Source organism: Staurois parvus, unplaced genomic scaffold, assembly GCF_062004578.1.
Source record: "Staurois parvus isolate SC_StPar_1 unplaced genomic scaffold, SC_StPar_1.0 ptg000689l, whole genome shotgun sequence".
Lineage (NCBI taxonomy): Eukaryota > Metazoa > Chordata > Amphibia > Anura > Ranidae > Staurois > Staurois parvus.
In genome coordinates this window covers 1286412-1300421 of record NW_028318485.1, presented here as the reverse complement: position 1 = coordinate 1300421, position 14010 = coordinate 1286412, and the positions used below count along the sequence as shown (strand labels likewise).

The 14010-nt window shown below is 43.9% G+C and overlaps 1 protein-coding gene across 1 annotated transcript in view; it reads left to right on the top strand.

Moving 5' to 3' along the window:
• LOC149447388 (uncharacterized) overlaps positions 1-13760 on the top strand; it is an 80176-nt gene extending 66416 nt beyond the window's left edge. Inside the window, 1 exon segment of the mRNA XM_089652633.1 lies at positions 12123-13760. Coding sequence (XP_089508759.1) covers positions 12123-13760 — 1638 coding nt within the window.
• The last annotated feature ends 250 nt before the right edge of the window (positions 13761-14010 follow it).

Here is a 14010-nt window from a genome sequence, read left to right as displayed (position 1 = left end):
GTTTCAGAGTCTCGCAGGACCCCTTTATCAGGCATGTGATGAACGATCACATAGTTACAGCAAGCCAACATTTTGTAGTTTCGCAGGACCCCTTCATCAGGCCTGTGACGATCGATCACATAGTTACAGCAAGGCAACGTTTCAGAGTCTCGCAGGACCCCTTCACGAGGCCTGTGACGAACGATCACATGGTTACAGCAAGGCAACGTTTCAGAGTCTTGCAGGACCCCTTCATCAGGCCTGTGATGAATGATCACATAGTTACAGCAAGGCTATGTTTCAGAGTCTCACTGAACCCCTTCATCAGGCATGTGACGAACGATCACATAGTTACAGCAAGGCAACGTTTCGGAGTCTCGCAGGACCCCTTAATCAGGCTTGTGACGAACGATCACATGGTTACAGCAAGGCAACATTTCGGAGTCTCGCCGGATCCCTTCATCAGGCTTGTGACGAACGATCACATGGTTACAGCAAGGCAACGTTTTGGAGTCTCGCAGGACCCCTTCATCAGTCCCGTGATTAACGATCACATAGTTACAGCAAGGCAACTTTTTGAAGTTTGTCAATGTTACCCGGTGATCGCCGTGTGGCGTCGGGGGAATCTTCGGCTGGAACCCAGTGATTGACATCTGTAGCCACCAATGGCGGCACGTGCCCCCTACCCAGAAATGCAAATCACATGTATATATATATATATATATATATATATATATATATATGATTTTACACAGCCCTGCCGCCCTGTAGCAGTATTTCTGCTATAGGGTGGTGGACAAGTGGTTAATACCTCCCTCTGTCTTCCCCTCCTGTTTAGTGCCAGTTCGTTTGGTCTTAGCTAAACCCAAACCCTCCCTGTTTCTATCATGTTTCCTCATGCTATGCCCAAGCTCATCCACAATTATATCAGCTGGCTCCAACCTGTGACATCACAGTAGGGTTGGAATTTGTTCAGCACAGGCCCGTGAAAGTCTGCCTATTGTTCTTGCTGACTGCATGCTTCTTGCAATATCCTGACTTTTGAATAGCCACTCTCTGCTGCTCTTCTTCCTGGACTCCCTCTTCCACCAGTTCAATGGGGGACCCCCTTAGATCCTCTTGGATTTGTGTCTCTACCTGTGTGTGTTGCCCATCACCCTGAAGTTATTGTTAGCATACAAGCCCTGATGAAGGGGTGAGCCCCTCTGAAATGTGTTGGCTTTCTACCTTTACATGGTGTTCTATGAAACACCCTCACTGGACTTACTCAATTTTTGGGCCATTCTCATTCTTACAATATTCTGCAGACTTGTCTGGGACTCCCTGGGATACCCCTGTTAAGGGAAAGCTGTCTCCAAACAGTAAAAACATTAGACTACTTGTCCTTGTCCATTCAAGAGCCTCTACACCATACATTTCATTCTGAACATCTCCCTGAATGGGCAAAGTGACAGGATTTCTTTATCCACTTCAATACCGGGCACTTATATCCCCTTCCTGCCCAGGCCAATTTTCAGCTTTTAGCGCTGTCACACTTTGAATGACAATTGCGCGGTCATGCAACACTGTACCCATATGAATTTTTTTTTTTTTCACAAATAGAGCTTTCTTTTGGTGTATTTAACCACTTGGTCAGTGCCGCCCATCAGTGCCGCCTATCAGTGACCATCAGTGCCACCTATCAGTGACCATCATTGCTGCATATCAGTGCAGCATCATCAGTGCCTCCTCATCAATGCCCACCAGTGCCACCACATCTGTGCAGCCTATCAATGCTGCCTATCTATGCCACCTCATCAGTGCCCATCAGTGCTGCCTATCAGTGCAGCCCCATCAACGCACATCAGTGAAGGAGCCAAATTACCTGTTTGCAAAATGTTATAATAGAAACAAAGAAAAACTTTTTTGCACATTGTTTGCTATTTTTTTGTTTATAGTGCAAAGAAAAAAACATCCAGTAGCTATTAAATACCACCAAAAGAAAGCTCTATTTGTGTGGAGAAAATGATAAAAATTTCATATGGGTACAGTGTTGCATGACCGCGCAATTGTCATTCAAAGTGCAACCGCGCTGACACCTGAAAATTGGCCTGGGCAGGAAGGGGGTATAAGTGCCCGGTAGGGAAGGGGTTAATCACCACTGGAGTTTTTTAAAATGTTTTTGCACTATAAACGAAAAAAGAGAAAACATTTTGAAAAAAAAAGTGTTCTTTGTTTCTATTTTAAAATTTTGCAAACGGGTTACTTTTCTCCTTCACTGATGTGCGTTGCTGAGGCTGCACTGATGGGCACTGATAGGAAGCACTGATGAGGCGGCACTTATGGGCACTGATAGGCAGAACTGATGGGCACTGATGAGACCGTACTGATAGGCTGCACTGATGAGGCGACACTGATGAGGTAGCATTGACTGACCGCACTGACTGATGGCACTGATGGGTGGCACTTATGGGCACTGATGGGTTGCACTGATGAGGTGGCACTGGTGGGCATTGATGAGGAGTCACTGATGATGCTGCACTGATATACGGCATGGATGGCCACTGATAGGTGGTAATGATGGGCACTGATGGGTACTGATAGGTAGCACTGACGGCACTGACTGGCAGCACTGACTGACGGCACTGACTGGTGGCGCTGACAGGCACAGATTGGCAGTACTGTTGGACACTGATGGGCAACACTGTTGGGCATTGATGGAGCTTCACTGATAATCATGGCTCCTTTGACAGTTGCCGGTTACCGGCAGTACTTTCCTCACACAGCGACAGCGGCAAGTGTATTTACATGGTGGTCAGCTGTGATTGGACACATCTGATCACATGGTAAAAGGCCGCTGTGATTGGCCTTTTACCAAATCATGCGATCAGCTGTATCCGTAGGACACAGTGACCACAGAGAGAGCCGGGTGCGCACCGCTGGAGGCATGCGGGGGGCTCTTTCTGGAGAGACATCATATGACGCCCTCCCAGAACTGGACGGCCGCACTGTAGCCGTCATTCGACTGTAGCACGATAGTAAAGTGGTTAAGCACAGAATTAGGTAATGGACAAACCCTTGCTGCACCCCCAGACCACTGCAAATGTATCGATGAGTAAAATGAATATGAAGACCCACTTTCTGTTTCACCACAATGGAGCACTCACTCCCGCAGGAGCCCCCAGAATTAAAGGTCCCGAGGGTCTTCTCCCGTAGTTGCCCGGCATCCAAGCACACAGCCACTTCTTTGGCTCAATGAACAGTCTAGCAGCAGGGGAGGACTGAGAACTCATGGGGCCCCCAAGCAATAGGGGATTATGGGGCCCCTGTGTTCTTGCCCAAACTCATAAAAGCCTATGAAAAAGGTACCAGGGGCATCTCATGGAGCCCCCTACTGACCCCAGGCCCTCGGGCAGTGCCTGAGCTTCCAAATGGTCAGTCCGCCCCGTCTAGCAGTAAACTTTTCTGATGCTTTATTGCAGAACTTGAACTTGGACAGGGGCAGGATACTGTAGGACACTCCCGTCATTGGAAGGACAACTTGAGGACACTAAACTTCCTTCTAAAGACCTGAGTCCTGGCACAAGCAAATGGTGGTGTTCTGTATTCTCAGCATTGTGTTGAGTGGGGAGCCATCTATTGGGAATTCACTGCCATTGCAGTCTATTGAAATCCTGAAACAGGAAACAGGAAACATCACTCACATTCTCAGTCCACTTCCTGTTCAGCTGCTAGAAGAACACCAGTGAAGACCGCCTTCCTTGCTTTGATACGCATACACCTGTAAGTTCTTTCATTGTGTTTCTCAAAGTCCAATACATAGCTAGATCGCATTTAAATGTATTCAATGTGATTTGTAGGTAGCTGTCTGCAAGAAACTGTGCTTCTTGTAAACTACATTCAGAGAGAAGGGAGCAGCAGCATTCTAAGCTATGGGGTGTGTGTTTCTATTGATGCACACAGTGTAGGGAGACGCAGGTCTAGTCCCTGTATAAATGTGTGGCTCCATAGGATGCTGCAAGAGAAAGGTGCCACCCTGAAACAGGAAACCTGGGGCAGCTTAAAATGGAATTCCTACCTAACACTAACTATTCCTGATGATTTCCTCTCCAACCTTGCCAACCCTATGTAACAATGATCTGTATACTTACCTTTTTTTTAGTCCGGTCCAGTTGTGTGATCTAGGGTTGCCGCCTCATCCCTTTAAAACCAAACATATTTATTACACGGGTTCTGAGGCTGATTTAAAGCAGATAAGGCACCAAGTGAGTTTAATGACCACCTTAATCAGCCCCAGAATCTGTGTAATCAATGTGTGTTCAGTTTTATTAGGATGAGGTGGCAACCCTAATGTGATTCTGCAGCTCTGGCTTCCCTGTATCAGTGGGCAGCAGCTGCAGGGGAGAGGAGGGAGCACTTGACAGCGGCCTGGAATTCTGGAAACAGTGATTTTACTTATAGGCTCCTATGTCCCAGCCAATGTTGCCCCCCCCCCCTCTCCTGCAGCCAGCACTGACACAGGAGAGCAAGAGCTGCAAGATCATGTAACTGGGCCATAATGGACAAAAAGGGAAGTACCCAGATCTTCTTTTTTTTAGGCAGGATAGGTAGGAAGGCGGAAGGAACATTTTTAAGAAAAGTTAGCTTTAGGTGGGAATTCCACTTTAATCATCTGCCAAACTGTAAGGGCTCATGCACACTGCAGCTGATAAACTGACGTTAAGGAGCTTTTCTGCGTTTTTTTCAACAGCCCCTGAACTCTCCCTAATGTTTTCCTATGTGTCCATATACACATCTTCGTTTACAAGCAGTTGAGTTTACAGTCGTTTTTTTGAACGCACCAAACTTGTGTTCAGGAGTAGATTTCCAAACGCATGTAAACGTGTTTAACCGCATTTATAAGCGTTTGCGTTTAGAAGCGTTTTTTACCTGTTCCATATCCAGATGCTGTCCAGAGCCTTTTTTCATCATCAGAAATGCATGCAAAGCGTTTTTCATGTATTCAAATGGACCCGGTACACCAGCGCAGTCAGTTCCAGGTTTCGCGTGAAGAAAAGAATGGTAGAACGTCCCGCTTTATACTCATGATGGGATCCATAGTGAATACAACCAGAAAAGACAGGTCATCTCAACACATACTGCTCTCTCTGCTTCTGCTCTCTCTATTCCTCTTAAAATGTCTGAAATAGTTAATTTTTTACCATTTTTCAGTGCATTCTGGGCATTTGGGAAGGTCTCCTGAGGTTATCTTTTAAAAACGCTTCTAAACATAAACGCATAAATGCGGTATGCAAACTGATGTTTTTTAACCTACGTTTTCCAGCAGTCAGTTTCCATCGTTCAGAAGAGTTTTCCAAATGCCCCGTGTACATGAGCCCTAAATGAAAATAAGGCCAGGTTCACACTTATGCAGTTTGCGTTTAATCATTTTCTGCAGTGCACTTTGAGTTTTTGTATATGCGATTTTAATGCGTTTTGTGGGTTTTTAAATTTTGTTTATTTTTTGTTGCTAGGCAGATTTAAAACTCAAAACTCATCAAAAACGCATCAAAAATGCAGCAAAAACACAACACATGCTTTTCTGCAGCGTTTCCATTGAAGTCTATTGAACCAAAAATACAACTTTTTGCATTCAAAAAAGTCCCTGATCCTTTCCAAAAAACGCACCTGGTGAAAACGTGGAGATGTGAACGTGCCCCATAGGAAATCATGTCAAATGGACTGTAGTGCGTTTCTACAAAACGCTGCAGAAAACGCTTAGGTGTGAACCCGGGGTAATCGTGATTTATAAAATAGGCATGATCTGTAAGGAAGCGACATTAGCCTGGATAATGTGATGTCCAGTGCACATAGGACATCCATCATTGGGAACTGCCTTCAACTCCTATGAACAGTAGTGCAGGTGGGTGTACATCATCCCCATGATTTTATAAAAGCTGCACTTCAACGCCAACTATTTCCGTGATTACTTCATATGCCAAACCACGGCACCACCTGCCTGGAGTTTGCATGTTCTCCCTGTGCCTGCGTGGGTTTCCTCCTGGTACTCCGGTTTCCTCCCACACTCCAAAGACATGCTGGTAGGTTAATTGGCTCCTGTCTAAATTGTCCCTAGTATGTGTATGTATGAATGTAAGTTAGGGACCTTAGATTGTACACCCCTTGAGGGTTAGGGACTGATGTGAATGTACAATATATATGTAAAGCACTGCGTAAATTGATGGCGCTATATAAGTACCTGAAATAAATAAATAAATAAATATGTTGCCTCATCATCAGCTTTATTTCTTCTCTTCCTGTCTAGGGGGTGATTGTTCCTACAACTGAGGTTTAAAAGTTAGATTGTCTCTGAGCAACGGATTGTTTGACTCCAAGAAACCATTCCTGTGTTGGCGGCATCAGAATTCATTGAGGAGGTACAATCCGAACGATGATTGTAATAATGCAGGTTATGATAATAATATATTAATAACAATAATATAATAATAACAATTATTATTATTTGTATTCATATTTCTCTCACTAGATAGCTGAGCACAATTGTGGTGGATTTTGAATTTAGATTGTAAGCTCTCACTAGCAGGGCTCTCCTAACACTTTTATATTTTATATATTGAATTGTGTTGTAACGGTATTGTCTCTTTTTTCTGAAGTACGGCACAAACTGTTTGCGTTATATAAATCCTGAAGAAGAATAATAATTTTCCTCTTTATATGTGAAAAGGTATCACTAACAGGTCAGTAGGTGGGACTGCATACGTCAAGAAAATGAATGCAGAATTCAGATGGTTTATGTAGTCCTATTGTACTATAAGAAGACATGCTATGCTCCCAGGAGTAAAAGTCTGTCAATGACAAACAGGAAAATCTCCCGCTCTTTGGAGGTGGGCTCGACGGTAACAACTGGCTATTTCACATCCTGGCTCTTGGATCACTCTTGCTTTGCTGCCCTCAAAGGACTGGGGAAGTCAGGGAACACTGTAACCATAAAGTAACAGATATGGGGGTACTGATGATGGGGAACAAATAATGGGACACTGATGGTAGGGGACAGATAAGGGGGCACTAATGATGGGGGCAAAAATGGTGGGGCACTAATGATGGGACACTGATGGTGGAGGACAAATAATGGGACACTGATGGTAGGGGACAGATAAGGGGGCACTAATGATGGGGGACAGATAAGGGGGCAAGGATTGTGGGGCACTAATGATGGGACACTGATGATGGGGACAGAGAAGGGGGTACTGGTAATGGTGGACAGATGGGGGGGCAAAATAGTGGGGGACAGATAGGGGGGGCAAAGATAATGGGGCACAGATAGGGGGGTAGAGATAAGGGGGCACTGATGGTGAGGGACAAGTAAGGGGGCACAGATAATGGGCGAAAGGTAGGGGGGGCAAAGATAGTAAGAGTCAGATAAGGGGGCACTGCTGATAGGGGACAGATAAGGGGAAAAGATGGTGGGAGACAAATATTGGGACACTGATGGTGGGGGACAGATAAGGGGGCACTGATGATGGAAGCCAGATAGGGGGCAAAGTTAGTGGGGGACAACAAATGGGGCACTGATGATGGGGGACAGATAAGGGGAGAAAGATGGTGGGGGACAGATAAGGGGAGAAAGATGGTGGGGGACGGATAAGGGGGCTCTGATGGCGGGGGACGGATAAGGGGGCTCTGATGGCGGGGGACGGATAAGGGGGCTCTGATGGCGGGGGACGGATAAGGGGGCCCTGTTGGCGGGGGATGGATTAGGGATCAGTGATGATGGGGGTCATATGAGGGGACATTGATGGCGGAGGAAAGATAAGGGGGCACTAATAAAGGGGGACAGATGAGGGGGACACTAATGGCAAGAGACAGATGAAGGGGACACTGAGGAGGACAGATTGGGGGGCACTGATGGGGGGGTCCCTGATAAGGATTCTCTAATGGGGGGGTCTCTGATGAGGAAGTCTATGATGGGGGACTGATGAGGGGAACCTGATTGGGAGTCTATGATATGGGGATCACTAATGAGGGGGGTACTGATGAGGGGGTGATGACACAGGATGTGCATAGCAGACACGCATGAAAACTGATGTCAACGTGCATTAAAACTGAGGGAAACCGATGTCTGTGCAAGTGAAAGTGAAATGTGCAGTTCTCACATCGGTTTTCATGCACGTATAGTGTGACCGAGCCCTAATGATTTTATGTGATCTTATATTCACGAAGGACGAATGAATCAAATGCTCACCATTAAAAACAGCACCATCCAGTCCACATCACATCCCATAATAGGATCAATGGACTTCCAACAGACTAATGCGTTTCGAGGCCTTGCCTCTTCTTCAGAGCCTATCATGCTTCTATCTTTGGGAGTCATGCTTGTATCTGTCAGCCTTGCAATGCCTCATGGGACTTGTAGTTTGGCAACAGCTGGAGGGCCGCCAGTTTGACACCCATGCGCTAGATCATTTAGATCAGTGTAGGCATCCTTAGACAGGTGGAGATCTACCTGAACAACATGGGAAGGATCGAAGATCAGCGAGCACAATGTCGCCCATTGTCTCCTCCTCACCACCTGATTTTAAATCTATCATTGCCTATATAAGTGCTCTAGTGGCTTTTGATTTTGTTGTCTCCTGGGTAGACAACCTCAATACGGAATGAAGGTTTTTGAAAAGGTAGCAAGAGAGCCCACACAGCCGGTTGGAAATTGACCAAGTGTACAGCTTTCAATGTAGGAAGCACTTGAAGACTGCCTAAAGTACAAATACAGCTGCACGCATCATCCTGTTTCATTTTTATTCTGCTGATAGCCGGCTTTCTTGTAAAAGTCATCCTAGTGGCTAGTTAGCTACTGGATTGCTTTTACAGGCTGCTGGAGCGGTGTCGTCGTCCCCTCCCTTCCCCCTCTCCTGCAGCCTGACGGTACCTCTCCGGTTTCTACATCCCACCGGAAAACTCAGGACTGAAGCCAGTGCTTCTGCTGGTTCCCAACGAGCTCCAAGGTATAGGAATCTGGAAGCAATGAGAATTTTCATCAATTCTGGTTTCCCGGATGTAAACAGCGCCATTTTTTAAAATAGAAGAGCATCTGATCACACTGATCTTGGTGTGATCAAATGCTTTTAAGGGCAGAGAAGACATCTGGGGTCTAATAGACCCCAGATCTCTCCATAAAGAGTGCCTGTCACTGCCTATTGCTGTCACAAGGGATGTTTACAGTTACAGGCCTCTGTAACTCTCCATTGGCACCCTGTAAAGGCTTTTAACCGCCTCCTGCCTGCTATATAAGGTAATGACGGGCGCAAGGCGGGTCTCTCATTCTGGGAGGATGTCCTATGATGTCCTCCCGGTCTAACAGCGCGTGCGCGCTCCCAGGGGCGTGCAGTGCGGTGATCGGTGGTGCCGGTTGGACACAGCGGATTACCGATCAGCGGAAAGAGCCGATGACATAGACTCTGTCATGTGATCAGCGGTGTCCAATCACAGCTGATCGCATGTATATAAGGAAATGCCTGTTATCGGCATTTCTTTCCTCACTAGCTGTCATGCTGACAGCTCAAGAGGAGAGCAGAGCCGGTAATCGACATCCCTCAGAGGGGACATGTGCACTGATCATCAGGGCCCTGATGATCAGTGTAGCCCCATCAGTGCCCATCAATGCCACCTGCCAGTGCCCACCAGTGCACATCAATGCCACATATCAGTGCCCATCTGAGCTGCCTTTCAGTGCTGCCTAGCAGTGCCCATCAGTGACGCCTAACAGTTCCAGTCAGTGCCGCCTATAAGTGCCATATATGAGTGCTGCCTTTCAGTGCCCATCACTGATGCCTATCAATGCCCATCAGTGCCTCCTCATCAGTGTAGCCTATCGGTGTCCATCACTGCAGCCTCATTAGTGCACATCGGTGAAGGAGAAAAATTACTTATTTACAAAATTGTATAACAGAAACTAATGCAGGCCATAGACGGGTCGAAAATCGGCTGATTTTTTTTCTTTTAAAAAAACAAAAAATCGGTCGTTCAAGTGGCCGACGTTACCAGCAACGGTAAAAAAATCGGCCGATTTTCATCCCGTCTACAGCCGGCAAAAAGTGTCCCTGCAGAGAGCTCCGCTATTTCTTTGACAGTTCCTTGACATTTATAGTGGTTGCAACAATGTATCTACAGTGGGGATCGAAAGTTTGGGCACCCCAGCTAAAAATTTGTAATAATGTGCATAAAGAAGCCAAGGAAAGATGGAAAAATCTCCAAAAGGCATCAAATTACAGATTAGACATTCTTATAATATGTCAACAAAAGTTAGATTTTATTTCCATCATTTACACTTTCAAAATAACAGAAAACAAAAAAATGGCGTCTGCAAAAGTTTGGGCACCCTGCAGAATTTATAGCTTGCACTGCCCCCTTTGGCAAGTATCACAGCTTGTAAATGCTTTTTGTAGCCAGCCAAGAGTCTTTCAGTTCTTGTTTGAGGTATCTTTGCCCATTCTTCCTTACAAAAGTCTTCCAGTTCTTTGAGATTTCTGGGCTGTCTGTCACGCACTGCTCTTTTAAGGTCTATCCATAGATTTTCAATTATGTTGAGGTCAGGAGATTGTGAAGGCCATGGCAAAACCTTCAGTTTACACCTCTTGATGTAATCCCCCGTGGATTTCGAGGTGTGTTTAGGATCATTATCCAAAAACGTCTGGAACTCCACTTTAGATGTAAATATTCATTTTAGTGTTAGATTAGCATAAAAGATTGAATTTTGATCCATGTAATTTATCTTGGACTGAAGATTTTAACTATTTCCTGCTATATTCCAAACTAAAGGGGAAATGTTGGTAGGAGTTAAATTGTCAGTCACATCAGTGATATTTTAGTTACAGGTGGAGCCCCTTTATTATATTTCTTGGGGACTTTGGCAATGTTAGAGCCTCCCTAACTTTTGCGCGTTCCGGAATTTTTGTTGTTATATTCTCCATAATGAAAAATAAACATAATCAAAATGTGTAAAATACATGAAAAATAAACGCAAAATAAACAAAAGCAGTAAAGGTGTGCCCCTTTACAGGCAGGTTTGGGGCATCAATCAAACATGTTATTTAAAGGAATTGTACATTTTTTAAGGTTTATTGTAAACATTAATTAAAGATCCGCTACATGCGGAATGGCAATTTTGTTAACATTGGTACATGTTCCCCTTTGCCCAGTTCTCCATACCTATTATTGTCAATCCCTTGCCTATTAGCCTGGAAAATGGCCAACACTGATTTACAAAATCCATCCCTGACAGACATCAGTAGGGTTCAGAGTAACATTCACAATTTCTGTTTTAGGCCTGGTTCACACTACATGTGTTTTCAGTTGCATTTTTTCTGCATCCAAAACGCACAGAAAGTAGGTTATATTCCAGCCACACTGGAAAACTTTCATTGCCAATGCTTGCAGCCAATCGGCTGAATGTGCTGATCATTGTATTCCCTCAGTGCAGAGATCCGCTGTCAGATTAATGTCACAGTGGAGAGGATTCCATCCGCCTTTCATATGTGGATGGGAGAATCCGTTCTTTTATTCATTTTGCCCACCGGCTGAAAAGAAAAAAACAACTAAGTGTGTATACCCAGCTTTAGACATAACTGGGAGTTTACAGATCAGACCCCTCGTTTTCTTGCTGTAGAACAGTAACTGAAAAGGTATTCATCTGGTGCATTATATAAGAAATACATTTATAGAATTGAATGACAATTGGATTAGAACTACTCATCATGTCTAGTTATTCCTGTAAAAAAAACCCTACTACGGTCACCATAATAATAAAAACAAAAATGTATACGGTTTAATCAGTTACGTTGTATAGCTATACTTTATAGTCTGTTGTCACTATTAACACCTGTGTAAACATCTATTTTTATTTTTCATATAGGTGAAAAACTAAGCTCAGTGGTAAACTGAATACCTGTTAAAAATAAAAAATTCACAGCAAAACTGAGTGTCATTTACAGAAGATGAGTAAAGTAGGAGACAATTTGTATCAGTGCTCTGAGTGCCAGAAGAGTTTTACTTCTAAGTCCAAACTCAATGCTCATCTGAGGACTCACACAGGAGAGAAACCATTTAAATGTTCGAAATGTGACAAGTGCTTCTCACATAGTCATAATCTTACTCGGCACCAGATGACTCACACGGGGGAGAAACCCTTTAAATGTTCAGAATGTGGCAAGTGCTTCTCACTAAAGCATAGTCTTGTTACACACCAGAAGATTCACACTGGAGAGAAATCGTTTAAATGTTCTGAATGTGACAAGTGCTTCTTTCATAAGAATAGTCTTGTTAAACACCAGAAGACTCACACGGGAGAGAAACCATTTAAATGTTCAGAATGTGACAAGTGCTTCTCTTATAAGATAATTCTTGTTATACACCAGAGAACCCACACTGGCGAGAAACCATTTAAATGTTCAGAATGTGACAAGTGCTTCTCACTAAAACATAGACTTGTTACACACCAGAAGATTCACACAGGGGAGAAACCATTTAAATGTTCCGAATGTGACAAGTGCTTCTTTCATAAGAAAAGTCTTGTTTTACATCAGAAGACTCACACTGGAGAGAAACCATTTAGCTGTTCTGATTGTGACAAGTGCTTCTTTCATAAGAATAGTCTTGTTACACACCAGAAGATTCACACGGGAGAGAAACCATTTAAATGTTCCGAATGTGACAAGTGCTTCTTTCATAAGAAAAGTCTTGTTACACACCAGAAGATTCACACTGGAGAGAAACCATTTAAATGTTCCGAATGTGACAAGTGCTTCTCACTAAAGCAGAGTCTTATTACACATCAGAAGATTCACACAGGGGAGAAACCATTTAAATGTTCCGAATGTGACAAGTGCTTCTTTCATAAGAAAAGTCTTGTTTTACATCAGAAGACTCACACTGGAGAGAAACCATTTAGCTGTTCTGATTGTGACAAGTGCTTCTTTCATAAGAAAAGTCTTGTTACGCACCAGAAGATTCACACGGGAGAGAAACCATTTAAATGTTCTGAATGTGACAAGTGCTTCTCACTAAAGCAGAGTCTTATTACACATCAGAAGATTCACACTGGAGAGAAACCATTTAAATGTTCGGAATGTAATATGTGCTTCTCACTAAAGCAAAATCTTGTTGCACACCAGAGAACCCACAGAGGAGAAAAACCATTTAAATGTTCCAAATGTGACAAGTGCTTCTTTCATAAGAAAAGTCTTGTTACACACCAGATGATTCACACGGGAGAGAAACCATTTAGATGTTCCGAATGTGACAAGTGCTTCTCACTAAACTGTAGTCTTGTTACACACCAGAAGACTCACACTGGAGAGAAACCATTTAAATGTTCCGAATGTGACAAGTGCTTCTCTTACAAGCAAAATCTTGTTACACACCAGAGAACCCACACAGGAGAAAAACCATTTAGTTGTTCCGAATGTGACAAGTGCTTCTTTTATAAGAAAAGTCTTGTTTCACACCAGATGACTCACACCGGAGAGAAACCATTTAAATGTTCCGAATGTGACAAGTGCTTCTCATACAAGCAAAATCTTGTTACACACCAGAGAACCCACACAGGAGAAAAATAATTTAAATGTTCTGAATGTGACAAGTGCTTCTTTCATAAGAAAAATCTTGTTGCGCACCAGAAGACTCACAAGGGAGAGAAACCATTTAGATGTTCCGAATGTGATAAGTGCTTCTCTTACAAGCAAGGTCTTGTTACACACCAGAGGATTCACACGGGAAAAAAATGCTCAGAATGTGGCAAATGCTTTTCATGAAATTGTCATCTGAATACTCATAAAAGGATCCACACAAGAGAGAAATCATTTAAAATGTTTAGAATGTGGAAAGTGCTTCTCATGCAGTTCTGTTCTTATCATACACCAGAGGATCCACATGGGGAAAAACCAAATAGATGTTCAAAATGTGACCAATTCTTCTCACAGAGGGGACATTTCATTCAACACCAGAAAATTCACACAGGAGAGAAGCCATGCGGACAATGTGACAAGGATTTCTCATAGAAGC